General features: G+C 38.1%; 1 protein-coding gene across 2 annotated transcripts in view; it reads right to left on the bottom strand.

The window, feature by feature from the left end:
* Positions 1 to 19,840, bottom strand: part of UVSSA (UV stimulated scaffold protein A) — a 49,047-nt gene that overhangs the window by 2,732 nt on the left and 26,475 nt on the right. For both annotated transcript variants that reach the window (XM_085059573.1, XM_085059572.1), the window contains exons 8-12: positions 13,570 to 13,747; positions 12,522 to 12,671; positions 7,665 to 7,848; positions 6,700 to 6,811; positions 2,042 to 2,225 (exon numbers count right to left, since the gene is read on the bottom strand). In XM_085059573.1, the coding sequence (XP_084915699.1) occupies positions 2,042 to 2,225; positions 6,700 to 6,811; positions 7,665 to 7,848; positions 12,522 to 12,671; positions 13,570 to 13,747 (808 nt within the window). The remainder of the gene's footprint in view (positions 1 to 2,041; positions 2,226 to 6,699; positions 6,812 to 7,664; positions 7,849 to 12,521; positions 12,672 to 13,569; positions 13,748 to 19,840) is intronic.

Below are 19,840 nucleotides of genomic sequence, written 5' to 3'. Positions count from 1 at the left end.
AAATCCAGAGGGGTAAGAAAGCAAAAAAGAAAAAAAGGCAGCAGTAGCAGTCAGGAAAATGTTCTGTTGTGGATGTCTCTGCCATCAGAAACTTAGAGCAGCTGCTGCACAGAGCCGAAGGCACCTTGCCTCAGGAATTTGGCCCCTCACTGGATTCTGAAGTTCCCATTTTTGCTGGTTATTTTAGATGCCTCTGGCACAAAAGCTCAGCTATCTGAGGCTGAGGTTTGCAGGTGTTCTCAGCTGTCACCCTGCCTATGAAGGGTGTTACCTCCTAACACATCTCCAGGTAAAGACCTGGCTGCTCTGCTGACATGGGGGCTAGAGCAGCTACAGGCTTGCTTTGAGGGACTGTGTCCCATTTGAGAACAGGGCACTGACTGATGTCTTCTTTGATTTCTGCAAGTTTGCCAAGTTCCACCACACAAAGTGGATGCTTTCAAGTCCAGTGCTCTTAAGACTCTATGTTGTCACAGTCTGCCTTTATCACTTCTGAGGATGTTGCAAACTGTGCAGGAAAATGAAGATAAGACATGCACCTGGGTAGTGTTCCCCTGCCTTTTTCAGGATCAGCCCCTACACACTATTCCAGCTCTGCTCCTGGGGTTATCTCTGAGAAGCAAGCTGACTTCTGGTTTGGTAACTGCACTCTGTAATGGCTTCATTTCCAAAGCCATTTTGAAACATCTGAAAACAGAGGTTTCTTCTTAATAATGCTCTAAATGGTGGGATTAAAGATTTTCTCAGCAGCAACTGCAATGAAAACCAACATTCTGAAAAAACACCCTGGAAGAGGTATACTTCTAACAAAACTCTGCCAATAAAGTTACCAGAGTAAGGAAAATGTGGTCATGGTTTTGCACTTCAAATATTACTTAATTGGTAGGAGAAAAGTGAGCCTTTAGCAGTGCAGAGTGGCCTTGACACTTTCATGTCATGTAGGTTTTACATTAGCACCACTGCATTGTGTGATACTGTAAATGAAATGAGATCCCACTTTGATGATCTGTGTGCAATTTCACTTAGCTTTATTGGCAGACTAGAGCCTGGGTTTATCACCTATACATTTCAAGTAATTTGGGGTTGTTATAAGGAGCCAAGGTTATCATCTTGTTTAGTGCTGCAAAGCATGAAACCTATTAAAAACATGACAGGTTTGATTCCCTGTGCCTGGCACTAACACACACTCAAAATCATTAGCACAAACCACAGCAAACCATGATATGAAATTCTAATCATTAGAACTGAATGTCTGACTTCTAACTAAGTCCAGGTGACATGAGAATTTCACAGAAAACTTCCTATTTCCGTAACTAAAAGCAACGTGGATTTGGCTTTGTTATTACAACCACTACATCAGAGAAGGGAAAATTGAGTTTAAACAAATACTGTGTCCTGGGTGCTGTTCAACTCAGTATGTTTAGAGAATAACCCACCATTAATGATTTTACAATAATAATTTTGCTTTTTTGATTTGACAGCTTTACACTTTTCACTTTCCTCTGACTACTTCATTTTTAACATGTGAAACTCTTTAAATAGCTGCAGCTGTTTCCCATTTGATAAAGGCCAGAACATACTTAGGCAAATTTATGTTGTAGCCACATCTGAGCAAGAACAGACATCAGAAATGGTGTTAATAGTGGACATATGGAGCTACTGTATGTTCTAAAGGCCATTTGAGAATGGCTGGTAGGCTCCCACATCCACCTGAGCTGCTGTACCTGACTAATAAATGATCATGCAGAGAAGCCAACCCAGCAATTGAAGGGTTTAAAAAAAAAAACAACCTGAGGAAGAATGAAAAAAGTCTTTCATAGAGAAATTCTGTGAATGAGTTGAAAATCATTCTCGAAGAAATACCCTTGGTTGCCTATTTTTTACCCTCCAGACATAGGGAAGACATTCCTGCTCTGCAGTTAGCCAAGAAAGCTGTTTAGGAAGTGCATGTCAATACAGAAACATGCTGTTGAATATATTCATTCTGTTGAATCAAACCGAAACAGTAATTTAACAGGCTGTAGAGAATGGAAGTTCTTACTTATTGAAGACTTTCTTCTCAAGCCGGGAACGAGAAGTGTCAGCCTGTTGCTTCAGGTCTGTCAGATTTGGGTATTTTTGCTTCTTCCCTTTCTTCTTCTGTCCTTTTCCATTACATTTAGAGGAACCAAGATCCAGTCCTGTAGCAGCTTCAACTTCTCTCATGAATTCTGGATCTCGCCACTCTGTTTAGAAGACAAAACATGAACTTTGAAACTCCAGACCCAGGGAGGATTTGCAGTCTCCTAAGGAACAGGTTCTTGTCATCAGTGGGCAAAGGCAGAGTCACTGAGCTCTAAGTTGCACACACAAAGGAATGAGAGGATAAAGCAGTTTCCCAAAATGACAGATTTTGATGAAAAAGCCCTGCCAGCCTGGGGTTAGTATCTATTAGTACCTGCTGCGGATAAAACTTCGGCAGGAAGTTCGGTAGGAAGACTTAAGTTTTTGCAGCAGCATAGTAACAAAGTTCCAAGGAAACTATTCCATGTAGGAGAGGTGACATAAACACAGTGATTATTATTTAGAAATTGAAAGGAACTTATCTGCAGAAATAAGTTTAAGCTGAATAAGCTTAAAAATCAACCTAAGAAAATGGACTGTATCACCTTTTGAGCAGAGTAGGGGTGACAACACAGTGAGTTTTTCACCAATACTATTTACTTTAAAACATGAACTGGTACCTGACATCTACATAAAATTCTTGAGTAGGACATCATGATCCTCTTGCCATGAGCCCCATTTTGAATCTGAAAATGATACTACTTTTTAAGTAACCCACCTTGCCTCAGTTTAATAATCAGTTTCTTCTCTTGACAATGGCACAAGTTAATTTATCCAAACAAAAACTTGTTTCACATTTTATAAAAACCTTATGGCTTCAGAATCCAGCCATACACTGTAAGTGGATTCTGATCCTAGATGCCACCAGAGGAATAAGCATGAACAGTTTAAACTCTGGAGTGTTTGAGGAAGCTGTAGTATTTCACCTTTAATGTAGAGTCTTGTGTATCAGATCAAGGTACCATAGTACAAAGCAAAAATGTGGCAGGAGGATGGACATCTGCCAGGGGAAATTTAGAAAAACAGCATTGCATTGTAAAGACTTTGAGCACATGGGTTGGAAAAAAATGTAGGAAGTACTGCTTCAATAAAAGCATGGTCCAAACTCAGCGTAAATGCCAGAATTCTGTAGTTTAACAACAGTAATTGCCAGTCATTTGTCATAGTTTCCCTTATGTCAGTCAGCCTTTCTTGCCTGCAGAAATTGTAACACCAAATGTCTACTACTCTTACTTAACATCTTTGTAGATATAGAAAAACAAACAGTCCTGAAGGATTATATAACTTCATTTATACCCCAAGATGGTCACTGAGTGTGACAAACATTGCTAACAACATTTCAGGAAGGTCAGAGCCAATGTCCTCACTTAAGAACATGGTGTTAAGGAATACCAGAGCAATTTTCCAAGGAAAGGTTAGATCTAAACTACCATCCTACATGAAAGCAAGAACTGATTAAAATCCAACACACCAAAAAACACGAGAAAAACGAAGCTGTGCAAGAGCTGCACAGGAGAGTTAGAAAGGGAGAAAATAGAACACATATACTTGATAAATCATAAGACCTCACAGACTTTATTTTTTTTTTTTTTTTAAGTGAGGGAATACAGGACAGCACAATTCAGATACAGGAACGATTAATCCAAGATTAAGGAAAACTGTCTAAACAGTTTATCTCCCAGTAATAAGAAGGCGTCACAGTTTAGGAGCCCCGTGAATGGAGCAATTGTTTAAACACAACGAAGAAATGCCGGCATCCAGTAGAGATGAAATGAGCATTTGAGTAAAATGAAGGAGCAATTTAAAAGCTTTTGAGAAAAATCAATAGGATGCCAGGGAAGAGCAGGCTTTTTGAGCATTGATGGGCCCCTAAAGCTCTTCATACATTGTTACTGAGTTTAGCAGCAGGGAAAAGAAAATTACACAGTTTGCAAGGGTAGGCGGGAATCAATACCGTAGTTAGTAAAGAGATGCTATTTCACATCTGAGTGGCCAGCGGCCTGCCTTCACCAGCCTGTCCTGATACCTGTTTGTTAACAAGTCACTAAGGGCTGAAAAACCAGATACTCTTCAGGGTTGACACAAAAAATAGGCACTTAATTTGCTCCTGTGTGCGAACTATTGGAAAAGGATGAACGCTGCAGATTAGCGGGTCAGGGTAATCCCACCTGATTCACTGTTTCAGGACTGCAGAGCCCAAAGCACCTTTTTGTGGACATTAGCCAGAGTTTAAAGTTTTGTATTAAGATAATAAATGCTCCATAATAACGACAGTGTTGTCAAAACAGTCATGAGCAAACAAACCATATTATTTTTATATAATTGTTTCCCCTTTACATCACACAAAGATAGAAATAAACCTAATAGTAGGAAGGAGATGCAAGAAGAATTTTGGTGCAATTTAGCCATACTACTGATCACCAAATTTTAGTGGTTTTTTCAAAATTTTTCAAACTGCCATCATTAATGATGTGTCAATCAAAGCACTAACTGTGCAGTGGGGTTCCCAGTTGGGTATTTTTCATAGCAGCACTGCTCAGATTTGCTTCAAGATGTTTCTAAGCAAAAAAACTCCAAAACCAAACACCACTGAAAACCAACCAAACACACCCCTCCAAACCACAAACCTCAAAACAAGCAAAAAAAAAAATTAAAGTTGATAAAAATACTGTAAAGCAAATATTAAAAAAGTGAGGCACAGGAAAAAAGAAAACAACAAAAAAACAGGGGATAGAAGTATTTAGTAACATCTGGTATACGTATGGCTTTAGAAGCATGGAAGGTTTTGTCCAATAAATTAAGTGCCACAGCCTGTGCAGTACATCCCCAGCCAGATGGGATGGACCTTTGTGTGACATCTCAGCTTAACAACCACACTCAATAACACAAGGAGCAATGCCAACACTGGTTTGGGACTAACATACACATCCTTGTGGACCAGAGGTGAGAAGCCTCTAACAACACCGAGCTGACACTGTAATAAAAATAAATACTATGTCTAGCCTCAAGCAATGGCAATTTCACAGGAAAAAAAAAATCAATATTTTTCAGTGCAAGTGATTTTTATACCAGAATATTAGTTTCTAGTTTGAGATTTCAAGAACATTTATCAGTTTAATTTGCTAGTTTGTCATAACTAAGATGGGAACTTTCCTTTTTAACACAGCATGCACACCCCTGTCCTGATTTCCCTGTGACAGTCCAATAGTGTCTGTGCTGTTGGCTGGATGCCAGTTTAGAGCATTTACTGTACCAGAACAGGGATGGAAACTACCTGCAAATGTAGCACTTTGACACCTGCAAATACCAGAAGGTGTTCAGTAATTGCTGCTCTGCTGTGGTGCTGTAATCACCAAGCCCAGTCACTCAAAGATGGTCAAGCAAGTATTAAAGGACAGTGGGTGGGTCAATTGTATGTTTAAATGCACATTCATTCCACACAGACCCTTCTGAATGCAGATGCCTGTTCTGAATACAGGTAATTGTTCCATAGGCTCTCAAGAGGTTTCCTGGAAGGTTCAGTAGCTTCTTAATAATATGCATAACTGAAACACCAAGTCAAGTCAGACTTTAAGGGAGAACTCCTTCAAGGGAGTATAGTACAGGATATCAAAATGCTAATGCCTATGGGTGAGTTTAATTGGAATGCACAATAGTCATCTAGAATAAGTTGCTCAAACCAGAGAAAACTGAGACCTGTTGGAGGAAGGTAGATTTAAAAAATGCTTTGAAAACAAATCTGTCCCCTCCATTTATACACTGTGTCTTTTTTTGGATAGATCCCTCTCTCCCATCTTCCTTTGCAGTCCATCAACTTCCAGTAGCTTCCTGGCTGCAGGAAGATACCCCCAGGTATCTTCTGTCCATCATCAGTGAGGTTTAGCTGTACTATTGCAAGAAAGTCTCTTACTCCCCTTGGAAGTCCTCCTGCCTGTGCACTCACTGCCTACTGTTTTTCTCATTGCCTGCACTCCTCACCTACCAGTCCAGAGCTGCACCCAGTCTAAAAATGCCCAGATAATCTTGGGGAAGAAGGAGCTTTCCCCTCCACACCTGAAAGCTGCAGCCAGGATGCAAGGAGAAGGCCAATAGTTTTGTTGCCTGTTTCCAACTGTTTAAAAACAAAATCCAGCACACCCTCCCAATATGGTGGTAACACAATGATCCTAATAATATTATCATTATATTGCATAAATCACAACTGTTAGGGACCAGCAAATTAGATAACTTCTTTGCAGAAATACAGGAACAGTTACTATCAAGCATTTCCCAGGAAAAAGGTCTAATCATCCTTGATAAACATGTTCCTTAAGACAAAGGCTATAACTTGTCTGTCTGAGCAGTGCTGGGAACATTACAAAAGCCACTGGAAATAAAGCACAAATGCAATGTTAACCTTATTCTGTCTACACATGTATCCACATTTATCATATAAGCAAGAACCACTGCAAATGAGCTGCAAATTAAAATCAATAGGAATGCAAATGGGAGAATGTGCTTAGGAGCAAAGCAGGTAACAGGTATCTCCCACTGCTGCCTGGTATTTTTTTTAATTTTGTTTTTTTTTTTTTTTTAAGATGTTAGGCAGACACAGACCTGGCTGGGCTGCTTGCTTCTCAAACTTCATCTTTTCTTCTCTGGCTCTGTCCTCTGCATTTACAGGAATCCCAGAGTCATCCCGAGGTATTATCTTTCCATGGAAAGGGCACTTGAGAAAGAAAGTGGGGAAAAGAAACTCTCAATTTTTAAATGAAAAGAAAATGTTTACATTTTATTCAACACAGCTGAAAGCCAGACACTGGAATTGAGCAACAAAACCACATTTAATTCCCAGACCTCTTTAGAAAGCAGGATCTCATAAACATCATGAGTTTAATATATTCAGAATCTCAAAGAAATAAGCTCTTTTTGGTACAAATATCCAATTTCAAGAGACCAGGTAGCACATCCTGTCAAGTCTGGAACTTGACACAATGCTGCACTGTGTATTGTTGTTTATGCTATATCCCTATCCTGTAACTATCCCATTTAAAGTACTGAAGTGCATTCAGATCCTTCAATCTCAGATTACACAGGAAGAACAAGGATCCTAGAACAAAGTATTTAGGCAAAGTAGTTCTGCTCAATAGAGCTCATAATTTGAGGCTGGGTAGAATTTAGCTTTCATTAAAACTTGATTTGTAAACAAAATTTCTTTGCCCCTCATACATACAAGTTTCTAGAAACAGTTAATATCAAATATACCTCTCAATGAGGAAAAACTTTCAGCAGAGAACTATCTCTGCCTTACTGCCAGGTACTCACACATCACAGTAATAAATAAAATCCAAACAACCTACAATGAAAGCCAAAAATATTTGAGAGCTCTTTAAATGTTTACAGCTTCTTTACCAAAAAGATGTTTCCTATATGAAGCACATATTAACACTGAACTTCTCCAACACAATGTTCTTCTACTCCCTTGAGCTATACTTCCAATACAAAATAAATATTCATGGATGTTTTAAGGAGATCTTCTCCCTACAGCCCAGATCTTGGAAGTTCTGTCAGTTGATGCCTACCTTAATCCGATCCTGTCTTTCACACAGACTTCCATCAGGCATTGGTGCTCGACATTTATGTTTTACTGGTTCAAACTTGCCAGCAAATGTTATATACCTAGTTTTTAACATTTCAGTTATTTCTTTATTTTCCACCTCTTCCTCTACTTCACAGGGTGCCCAAAATCGATGCTCAGAGGTGAATCTGGGAAAACAAGAAATGAAAATTATTCACAGACAAAACTGTAAGAAAACATATAAAGATGTCATTATCAGCCAACGCTAAACTCACAAATCAAGGGAAGGGAAGCTTTATTAGTGAATTTAAAAAACCCTAGGAATCTACCAGTCTTTGTTATGGCTCCTGCAGTACGAAGATGTTTTTAAAATATCACCAAAGCCTGTCGAGTATTGATTTCCTGTTTAACCTGCTAAGCTATTACAAGTCTTAGCTTTAGTTCATGATCTGACATCCAGAGTCAGTTATCCAATTTCCAGATTCAGTGAATAACTCTGTAATTCTGTACTTAACATTCTTCATAACAAAATACTTCTATGACTAAGCACAGAAGACAGATCAAGGAGGAAACAGTTTGATCTTAACTTGTTTGATTTTATTCCTGATAGCTGGACCTCTGCAGCAGCAGAGAAGCAGAAGCTGAAATCAGAGGATGTTGCAATATGCTGAGACCAAGGGAAAGAGCAAGCAATCCTATGAGCTTTATACAGATTTATTCCAGCTTCTCCTATACAGTGTCCATAACTCTGAGAAATTATCAGGTGTTCCTCTAGGAATTTGAGCTAATCCACTGAAAATCTATTTTAAAATCAGAGACCTTATCTACACTTACAGACACATATAGGCAAAGATTTTCTCAACAGCATTCATATAATTTCATTTTAACCACCCTAAGATGCCAACAGTCTGCAGTGAAAAACAGGCAACCCCAGAAAGCCACTACCTGACTCACTTTAGATGCTAATCTTAGGATGCAATGACTGTCCCTCTGATGGTAAATGTTTCTTTCTCCTAAACATGAAAAAAATTTAGGGTGACCAGTTTAAGTTTAGGTATCTGATTTTAAGATATCTGAAGTTAACAACAACTATCCCATCCCAAACTTAAGGAAATATGAAGTTAAAGGGGGAAAAAAATACAGCAAAACTAAGGAAAAAACCTGCAGCCTGCATGTCTGCTGCTCATTACAAGCAAGATGGAGATACCTAGATGACAGATATCTTGATAAGGTCATAAAATTCCTAAAGGACACTTTACAATCCATTTCTTCCACAAAGTTCTTCGACCCAATCAGTTCCAGAGTTATTTGAGAGGATTTTCTCTATCCATATCCAATTCCTCTCACTAATATCCTCGGATGTCATTCCTACTTGTGAAACTTTGCCTTCTGTAGACTGCAGAGCCATATGTACATGACCACTGGTTTCACTCATCTCACCAGTCTCAATTCAGCAATGCAGATAAGCCAATACCTGAAAGAATTACTGTAGAGAGCCTGAAGAGTTTTGATTAATTTTATCTAACCAAGTTTTCAGCAGATGACAAGCTAAAAAAAGAGGTAGAGGAAAATATCTGACCTTAGCAACTACAACATATATAGCTGCTGGTTTTAATGCAATAGTTGAGCATTCAAAATTATGTAAAGAGGGTAGAGATAGGTTAAAAAAGGATTAAGGAAATTTTGAAGCATCTCTATGATTTGCCAAGTCATCAGAAAAATGTTCAACAAAATTCTTATTAAACAGATTGATTCTATCCAGTAATTTCTCCATCAAACACACCTCATTAATGCCAGATAAATGCTAACCTGCCATAAAGTACAAATATTTTTCTTCTGGTAAATTAGGGGATAAAGGCAAAAGAGTTCCAGTGGAGGCTAGTTCAACAATAAACACAGTAATATGTTTCCACAGTTTTTGGTTAAACAATATGTTTTTAATTACACACTTCTGCAAACGGTAGCATAAAAACCCAAAAGCCCTAAGAGTCTTTCTAAAATATCAGCATGACTTTAGCTCAATATTTGAATTTATTCAATTTATTCATTTTTTTGGCTTCAGAAATTATGTGGCAAGACTGTACAACAGACAGTAAATAAAAGAATGACATAAATTTCTTATTTGCTTAGTTTAATGCAATGCTGAAAGCAATACTGACTGCCAGCTCTGTGTTAGTAACTCTGAAGCCACACAAAGGGGAAAGAATTCCTAAAAAGACACCACACAGGATTTTTTACATGGATGGTAATCTTACAGAATCTCTTAGTAAAATTCTGTGTCTTTTGGTGGTCTGAACTCCCCTCCCCCTCTAAATTATCAAATTACAGCTACATGAGAATGAAGAAGCATTTAAGAGCTGTGCATGTCAACCCTTCCCATTAGGAAATAGTTCTACCTAATAATTTCTCTCTCCCCCTTTCCCTAAATACACATTCAACAAATGTCGAGAAAATTAAAATCATGTTTTTCCCTATGTATCATTGATCAGTATTTGGAAACTGAACTCAAAATAGCCTGCTTCCTACAAATACATTAATACATATTATTGTTTATTACAAGCATATAACTGATTTTCTCCCAACATGACTTGCAAGCAGGTGAGAGAAGAGCAAATGCAATGGCAATTCCTAAAGTTTTCTGACTTCTTGTAAGTTCAGCAACATTTAAATGGGCAGATACTTGTTTGAAAAAATCATGCATGTGACAAATAAAACCTGCTTGTAAGATGGATCATAAGGGAAACAGATAATCAACTAAAATATGAAAAAAGATCAGCACCTCACACACTCAGAGTGCTCCTGATCCAGACAAATAACAGAGGCTTTAATGGAAATGACACAGCAATACAGGAGGAGGAGGAAGAGAAATAAAAGACAAGTAATGCTGAACTGAAATTTAGGAGAAAGACCAGCTCCTGGAGACCTGCCACGCTCTTTCCATGAATTTTTATAATCTTCATTCCTAATCTAAGGGGAAGCTTATAAAAACATTGAATAAATATAAATTCTAATCCCAGATGATTACAGGGATCTCGCAGCAAGTGCAAAATGGGCTAATTCAAACATCCTAGTCACAGTCAGTACTGCACCAGCTATTTTACTCTGCTCTGAAAAGTTAATTTAATCCTAGAAGGAGAGTAGATGAGTTTGGCAGGTCCATGCTGTCCAAAGTAAGTCTGTTAAGTTGACATAGCAAACTCTACACAATACAACACTGTGCAGCATAAACTACCTTGTGCCCCCTCTTGAAATACCCAACAAAACTTCTTCAGAAAACCGTCTTCCTGGTAGCTACATTCTCACTGTCAAGATCTTAATTTATTGTAAATGCTGTGATTAAGTAAGTGCACTGCTAAATAGATGAAATGGAAAGACTTTTCCCCTTCAGATTTTAAAAATTCAAATTCCATACACATCCCATATGCGTTGTCTATTTTTCAGCTGGCTTTTTCTCCTTAAGAATCTTACAGAGCCAGTATAGGTGCATATAGAAAAGTTAAAGGACTTGGCCAATAACTACCTTAATTTTTCAATAAGTCTATTTTATGCCTGGGGTCAATGGTACTGTGTGTGCAGAGTTACTTAAATTATCTTTAGTTAGATTGGCATATCTGTAGTTATAGACTATATGGTTCAGAAGTGTGCCCTCTATTTTATTGGGAAGCATAAAAATAAAACAGTACAGCACAAGGCAGACAGGCAGTGAAATATGCTTCTGATTTCACTTATGACTTGAATAACTCATTTGCATTGTAAAATAAGGCCTTACTACCTTTTTGGCATTATCACAGACAAATGCTTCTCAGGGCCCTGCTGAAAACCTTTTCATAGGCTTTGAAGAGCCAACACCTCATGAGATGGAATCCAAAGCTTGGTGTGAATGTGGTAAAGCACTTTTATGTATCAAATTGCACCAGGTTTTGGTAATTTAAAAAATATTCAGCATTTAATGCAATTAGGTACAGAGGCAAAGACTTCCTCTTGCTCCTTTCTGCCAACACTGTTTCAGCACTGTGATTACTGGTTGGGGGTTGTTTGTTTTGGTAAGAAAAAAAACTAAGTTAAAGTAATATTGCTAAGAATATAACAGCTTAATTTGCAACCCAGTCAGTCAATGATTTTTGCCTTTTTCAAGCCAAGTATGGTACACATTCATACCAAAGTTCTGGTGGAATTAAATGAAATTTATACACAGAGGGAAGATTTTGCAATCCAACTTCCAGTTAAAAATACTAAAAGGGGTTTTAAGAACTGACTGCTAGAAATAAATTCTGATATGTACCCAAACCTCTTCTCCCTAGCAGTGCTAAAGCCTTCCCTAAGTCAGCAGTGCTTCATGAAACACAATACCTCCAGGACAGCAAAGGAAAGTGAAAGATCTGAATCCTGTAACTGCCACCTTTTTCTTGTGTGACTGAATAAGCATATCAATCTCCTCAGTTACCACTCTGTGAAGTCTGGAAAAACACCCCTGATACTTCCCCAGCCTTTCTCCTACCTTGCCTGCTACTTATTTAGACCTTAAAGTCTCCAGCTGAGGGAATTTCTATCACACACTTGGCAGAGCCCTTTGCATAATGAGGTACCAACTTAAACTGGAGTAACTGATGCCATGCTGCAAACATAAAAAGAGCAGAAAAAAATGTGCTTTGAAGCATCAAAGGATATTTAATTAGTATCACATCTTCTCAAAACAAACATTTAAAGGTAGAATTTCTGACTTTGTTTATGGGTCCTGCAACACAAGGTAAAGAAGAAAAGTAATTACCAAAAGAAGCAGCAGTCACCCCACTGCATGACCTCTGAGTACAAGTAAATCTATTTATTTGTTTAATTTGTCTTAAAAGAAAAAGAGCATTACTTGAGAATCTTCCCAGCACTTGGCTGATCCTCTCCCCAGTAGTGAAGATCTAATCCAAAAGGCATGAGGGGAGCTTTAGCTCTTTCTTCTAGTTTTCTTCTTTTACTGTCAGGATCTTCCAGGTTTGCTGCGTCAGCAGTTTCAGATTCACTGGAGAAAATTGATGAGAAGTCAATACAGAACAGCAATGATCAAACAACTTTTTCTCTGTTTTCACTAGATTTTTTAGACCAAGACTAATATTACCTTAGATGTAGGACTACAACTCCTTTTACAAGGTTGTCCTTTTTTTTTTTTTCTTTTAATGGAAATACTACAGGCCTCAACACCACCCACACTATATGCAGCTCACTGCATGTTCAGCTGGTGCTGGATAACACATTTCACACTGTGGGGGCAAACCCCAGAGATCTGATGGGAGCAGCACTGGATTATGCATGTTGTACTCCCACAGGAGTTACAGATGTGCTACTGGAAATCTCAGATTAATTCCAGTTTGCTAGGTTTTTGGGGCCTTTCCTGGCCAATGCAGGAATATGCCACTAAGCAGATGACTCCAGTCTTATCCTCAAATCCCAACTAAATGCTAGTCAAGGCTGGAGTTCCACCAAACTTCGAACAGGATTGATAACAAATAAGTCTTTGGAAGCAATATAACACATCTCCAGGCAGCACTGACAGCTTGAGTCACTGGGAATTAAGAGATGGTTGATACTACTTGCTAACTGAACATTAGGAGACACCCTGTTTAGCTGCAAACAAAAGTCACCCAAATAAATAGACAGGGTTGTTAGTAAAGAAGGGAACAGTGTTTTTTTTTTACAAAGGCCATTTACACCAAATAAGATTTGTATTAACTGAGCAGTAAAAGATTCCTTAAGATCATGGTACAATTGCCAACAAAATGCCAAAGGTTAAGCAATTAATATAACTTCAAAATGAAACCAAGTCAGCCTTAGCAGCTTGGCTGGCTTGTGAATGCTTTTCTGTGTGCTGTCATGAGTGATAAAAACAAGAGCAAGAGGTTTGTACAAGAATTAAAGATAACCTGGTTTGAGGAGGTGGTAACTTTGGTAGTTTGTCTCTAATAAGTTTCAGTGTGGCAGCTGCACAGGTTGGATCAAGTTCATCCTCATTCCCTTTGAGCTGAGCGTGGGAGCTCAGTGGAGCTGCTCCTGATGATGCCTTCACCACTGGGGCTTTGGGAGGTGACTGGGGTTCAAGCCCTGCAAAAAAAAACCTTGATGTTTAGGAGTGATCCACTACTCCCACCCTCTCAGTGGGGCCAAACAGCTCAGGGTGCTGACCACATCTTCCTGCTTGCAGTTTGCTTTAGACATCAATCCCACTCAGAGCGAAACAGAATTATTTAGAGAACATTTGTCTTTCGCAGATAATTTGCCAGCAGAAAATATCTAAAATGTTGGCAGAAGTGAGATGGGCACCCAGAGAATCTGCTCAAGAGACAGAAAATAGCTGAGTTACACCTGAGGAACAAGCCCTCTGCAAGGCAGTACCAGGCAGCAATGTTCAGCACCAGCAGCTCAGTGGTGGGGTAACTGATTACTTTGTACAGCCAGATTAGAGAGTCAGCACAGACTGTGAGGATGCAGTCAGAGAGGCTCAGCAGGCAGACAGCACCTGCCTCTACTTGCTGAGCTGGAGGAGCAACTCTACTAGCCAGTAGTAGTAACAGGAACTTTTCAGCCAATGACAGCTAAAATTGGAAAGACACGATCCCTCACACTAATGTGATTTGTCCCCTCAGAAAGCCTTTTTACAAAACAATTTACTGAAAAGCAAGGTCTAATCCCTTGACAAAGATCCCTAAATTTTATACAAAAAAGTCATAGTTTCTCTAACTTAAAATTTTCAGCAAATTATCTGAACCTTCTTATGAAAAGTAACTGAAGTTTACCTAACATGTTTTAGCTGCTATTTAATTGTGACTTTTAATCTCTTGCCTAATTCTAGCCAGCCCTGAAGCTGCATCTAGAAGCATTCTTGCTTGGTTAACCATTAAATGTATCACCATATATTAAGTAAAAAATGAAAAGCTAATATTATATTCATGACCTGCCCTCTAAGTAGGAACTTGCAAAACCCATAGTAGCAGGTAGGTTTGGTACACAAGATATCTTCACTTCAGAGAAAAATGTATTTTCCACAAACAAAATTAGAACAATTTGTCCTGACCCATCATTCCACCTTATAAGGTCTTCCAGTAATTCATCCTGACCTTGCTTCATTGTTATCACTCATTCCCTTTACAGGGTGCAACTGCACAGATGGCATTGCCTGACTTGAGCCACAGGCCATGATGCTGAGCTGGAAACCCTTGAGATCCACACCCTAGGCACACATTTTCCAACTACCCAGACCAGGAGCTGAGTCCTTGTGCAGGGAATGACATCCATCCTTGTTTTCCGAAGCTCCAAGCTCAGGGCACTGAGAAAGACACCTGTTTAACTTAGCTCCTGGACATTCTCTCCCCAGACACAATTGGCAACCCTAATTCAAAACCCAGAGCTACTTCCTCACATTCTCCAAAGCCAACAAGGTTTTAAAGAACATTATTTTTAAAAAAAAAAAATTTTATATATATATATATATATACACCATTTAAAGGACTAATCTGTGCATTGGAAAACAGTCTCAAAATTAGCAGAAGGACCAGGAATAAGGGAAAAGATAATTCAATATAACAGGATGGATGTAAGCAGAGAAATATCTAGTTTAAATAGCAAAAGAAATTAACTCATTACACTTATTAGGCTGCGGACTTGCTGTTCAAGAGGGATAATAGTGCCTCCAAAAATGTTCTTTTAAGCAGCACTTCTGTGAAATAATAATGCAGGAATTTTGAATTTATGTCTCTGGAAAGGAGGCAAGACAGGGCTCCATCCCAGCTCATGTCATAGGCTAGAAAGAGAAAATGCCCTTCACAGGTTCTTTTACCAAAGTGAAGCAGAATTAGCCCAAAACATTGTTATAACCACACTTCAGAATCATCAGTATTTGGAGAAGTAAGCTTCCTTTAATGACAGAAACAGTTACAAACAGGGCCTTTGCCATGAATAAGGTTAACTCAGAATATGTCATAGACTCTACCTGTAATGTAGAATTGCTTAGACTGTATTTAGCTTTTAAACTGCTTTTTTTTCTTTTTCTTTAAGGACCCTTTCTGAAAAGCACTGTTTAAAGCAAACATTTTGAGGGCATTTGTATGTGTACTATTTATAAATAGTAAAAAAAAAAAGTCAGAAGACAGCAGGTTTGTGTCACTCACCACACCTCTTCCATCATTTTCAGAGAAAATATGTGCGTATGCATTAAAAGTTCTCTGAAAACCCTATTTTTCCCCATTTTTTTCCCTATGATGTTTACAGGAAGCATGATTGCTTGTTCACCATGCCAGTTTTGCTGAGGAGGAGGGGAACAGCAGAGACAAGCAGTCAGCAGCAACACACAGAAAAGGCAAGAGAGATAAATGGACAATGTGACATTTAGACAGATAAAAATCACATCCGGAAGATCAATACAGGAATTCTTAAGAGTTACAAGAACAAAATATTTTCTCATTGATTTCTTATTTTAAACCATTAACAGAAAAATAGCTAAGAGTAAATACACTAGGACGTCAGTAACACCACCTCCACTGTGGAGTTTTTTAAAAAAAGTGTGTATGTATGAAAGCAGTTTTAGCTAACAAGATAAAGACAAGAGTCACCAGGCAGACAGCCCCAGCTGAATGGTGTCCAGTGCTGCTTTGTTTTGCTTTTAAAACATAGATGGGATCAAGTACAGTTTTAAAAGTAAAATTCCTCTTCAGAATTCTGCTGCTCTGTGTGGTTTATTTAACAAGTACAGTACCTGGCTTCAAATTGTTCCAATAGCAGCTTTGAGAAAGAATCATAAAAGTGTTTAAATCCCCCTTTTTGTTTAAATTGACCAAATGGCACCTATTGCCTGAAGCAATAAAGTAGCCCATGTTCACAAGATAAATCGATAGAAGGAAAGAGAGAGGCTGAGGTTTCAGCTGAAGTTAGGCTGCTGAATGCTGACATTATTGATTTTAGCTAGTTCAGCTGGCCTTGTAATTAAAATGTAAATTTGAGAAAGAGATTATGTCCTGACAGAAATGGTGGGATTAGGGGGAGATAAAAGCCCCTCAGTGAAAATTCAGAGAAAAAGCAAGCACAGGTTTCTTCAGCTGTGTGGATTTAGACGAAATCAAGCTACTTCAGATTCACTGAAGTTTAATTGAAAAAATGGACATAGAATATAGACAAGTATTATGGACTTCACCTTTCCTGAAAAAAAGAAAAAATTCTGTTTCCCATTTGTTGAATCTTAGTCAAGCCAAGCATATGTGATTTATATTAGTATGGACACTGTCCCACATTGTCAGGAAAATCCAGTAGTTCAGGTACAGCATTTCCCTGCTTACTCTATTGTGCTCACAATGAAAATGCCTGCTGGTATTTGACTCAGGAAGTACAATAAGCTTTGGACTTTGCAAAGCTTCCCAGTGCCTTTGAATGTAGCTATGCTCATTTTATGTGAAATCCTGGAATTCTACTTTGGAAATTCAAATTAAAGAAAAAAGGTAACTATGGTAGTTACCAAGAACAGTTCACTAACATTACATAAACACTTTACTTGGCTTACTGGAATTACAGAATATGTCAATTTGTTATAATGTCATCTCTCATTAATTAACTCTGCTTATTACTGTTTCACAATCACAGTTAAGAACCAGAAAAAATCAAATACACAGACTTTGTATTAGGTCTTTTCTATACCTTCCATTCTGATCTTTTAAATTTCATCTTTATGATTTTGCAGCCCTTGACCTTAGATCCTCTGAGGGACACTGCTGTGGCAAACTACTCCAAAGTGTGCCAACATCTTGTGCAGTGAGTATTCATTTCCAAGAACTTTAGTACAAATCAAGTATATCCCATGTCCTGTTAGACTTTCTGGGAACCTTATTTACATTGAAGGACCTCTCCTGAGAATGAGGAGAGTTTCCATGATCAGCTGATCAGGGTGAATCAGAAGCAGTAGCTACAGTCAATGCTTTTACATGGATGTTGAAGTATTTTGTAGGACGTGATAATCATGTTTTTTCATAAATGTGAAAAGTTATCTTCATTCCAAATACTGTATTACAGTACATTTTACTCATTTATTGTTCTAAGTGCAATTTGGCCTCTGTAGGCTCAAGCTGCGCCAAAGGAGGTTCAGGTTGGATATTAGGAAATATTTCTTCACTGAAAGAGCAGTGAAGCATTGGAAGAGACTCCCTGTGGAAGTGGTGGAATCACCATCCCTGGAAGTGCTCAGAAAATGAATAGATGTGGCACTTGGTGATATGGTTTACTGGGCATGGTGGTACTCAGTCAAAGGCTGGACTTCATGGTTTTAGAGGCCTTTTCCAATCTTAATGATGATTCTGTGATTCCATGTAGGACTTGTGTTTGTCCACATACAGGTACATTCAAAACACATTAATATAATGAGGCAAACTCATTTGTAAACTTATAATTAAATACTTCCAAAGTTTTATATGCTAAGAGAAATGGAGACCACACACGCATTTGATTACAGAAATTCTAGACTGGGATTTTAACTTCAGTGCCAAATATCTGTTTTCAATACACTTATGATAAATCAACACATGCTATTTACATCATGTAACAACACCAGATTTTTTTTAAGAATTAATAATAATATAATAGAAATCTTATTCTAGACTATTGTCCAGGCTGAAAAACACAATTGTTTGTTTCTCATTTGGAACATGCACAACCTGCATGTTCTAAATTGAGGAAAATGGAACCCAAATTTCAAAGAGGTAAATAAGTAATTCTGTCTATCTTTTCCCCTGAAAAATGTGATATTTTCCCCTAAAAGATGACAGGTAATAGCCTTATTTAGCTTAGACAGTGTCATTCTAAGTCCCAAATTCAGCCCCTGGCAATGGTGCTTCACATACTCTGAAGTGTTCAGGTTTGTTGCTGCTGTGGTCTCCAATGAGCTGTTTCTCTACATAAAACTGCTCTCCATGTCCCTCACACACAGGAAGAATTCCCTCAGGAAGCTCCTGAAGTATGAAGACCAGAAAAATCAAACCTGACTGCAAAGCTAGACCCAGACAAACTGAGAAATCACTGCAGTAAGGAAGGAAACAGCTTAGGTATAATTTTTAATTTCCATTTAGCCAGTACATGTGTGTCTGTTAAAGGATTCAACAGTCAGCAGAACCTCAGCAACTTAATTCCCAAATAATAATGTCATCAGAAACATTTGTTTTCATTACAACTAAGCAGGGCAGCATTATTTGGTTAACCATGGTGAGGCACATTTTTATGGCCCTGATGAAAGCAATTGGCCAGACTGCTCTACAGACCTACATTTCTCCCCAAATAACCCATGTTATTACCTTATGTATGAAATACAGGGACCTGATAGAAGCTGCTCTACTGACCCCATGCTTGTGTCCTCTTATGTGCAGAGTCAGCCTCGAGTCAAATCTGTTTCATGATCACTGCCATGACCATCACTCTCTCCCCTGTGGAAACTTAGACTCCCTCCCATTTTAAAACCTATTACAAAATGGATTTTAGAAAGTTTTTCAAATACACCTGCCTCTGGAAAATCCTAATAAATCCTAGTAACAGAAAACTGAAGTATTTCCATACAGGACTAATAAGTACTGAAAACAAGTCTTTCACTGAGTATTGTCAGAGATGCCTAGATGTGACAGAAAAAGTAACATTTGTGCTTTTTCCTTGGGATTTCCAGAAGATGTTAATGAGTACTATTAAAATTTAAAAAAAAAACACCAAAAACCACAATAACAACCAAAACAAAAACAAAAAAACCCAAAAAGTCACCATGGCATAGAGGAAAACATAATGGTAAAATCAAGAGATCATAATTCTGTATTAATCTGTTAGATGCTTCTATGAAGAAAAAAAGACCAGTTTAAAAGCTACCAATTATTCACAGGCCAAAACAAGATCTGTTTTGCTTTATCAACACTTTAATTAGTATTCCTTTTGCCATGTGCAGATTTAAATCCACTATATAAAACAGCAAAACTTTTTTTTTTTTCAATGGGAGAAATGTCATTTAGATGGAGGATAAAAGAGCACATTATTATTGTATGGAATAACTATTTCATCAAAAATGAAGGAAAAAAAAATTGAGCTAAGAGGGAGCCAGCACAGTGCAGCTCACAGCAATATATGTGTATGTTAGATAACATGCCTGGCTTCAAATTCAGTGTCCTTGTCCTCAGCATGACACAA

This window comes from Lichenostomus cassidix, chromosome 4, assembly GCF_008360975.1.
Source record: "Lichenostomus cassidix isolate B80296 chromosome 4, HeHo_3.0, whole genome shotgun sequence".
Classification (NCBI taxonomy): domain Eukaryota; kingdom Metazoa; phylum Chordata; class Aves; order Passeriformes; family Meliphagidae; genus Lichenostomus; species Lichenostomus cassidix.
This window is presented reverse-complemented; position numbering and strand designations above follow the sequence as displayed.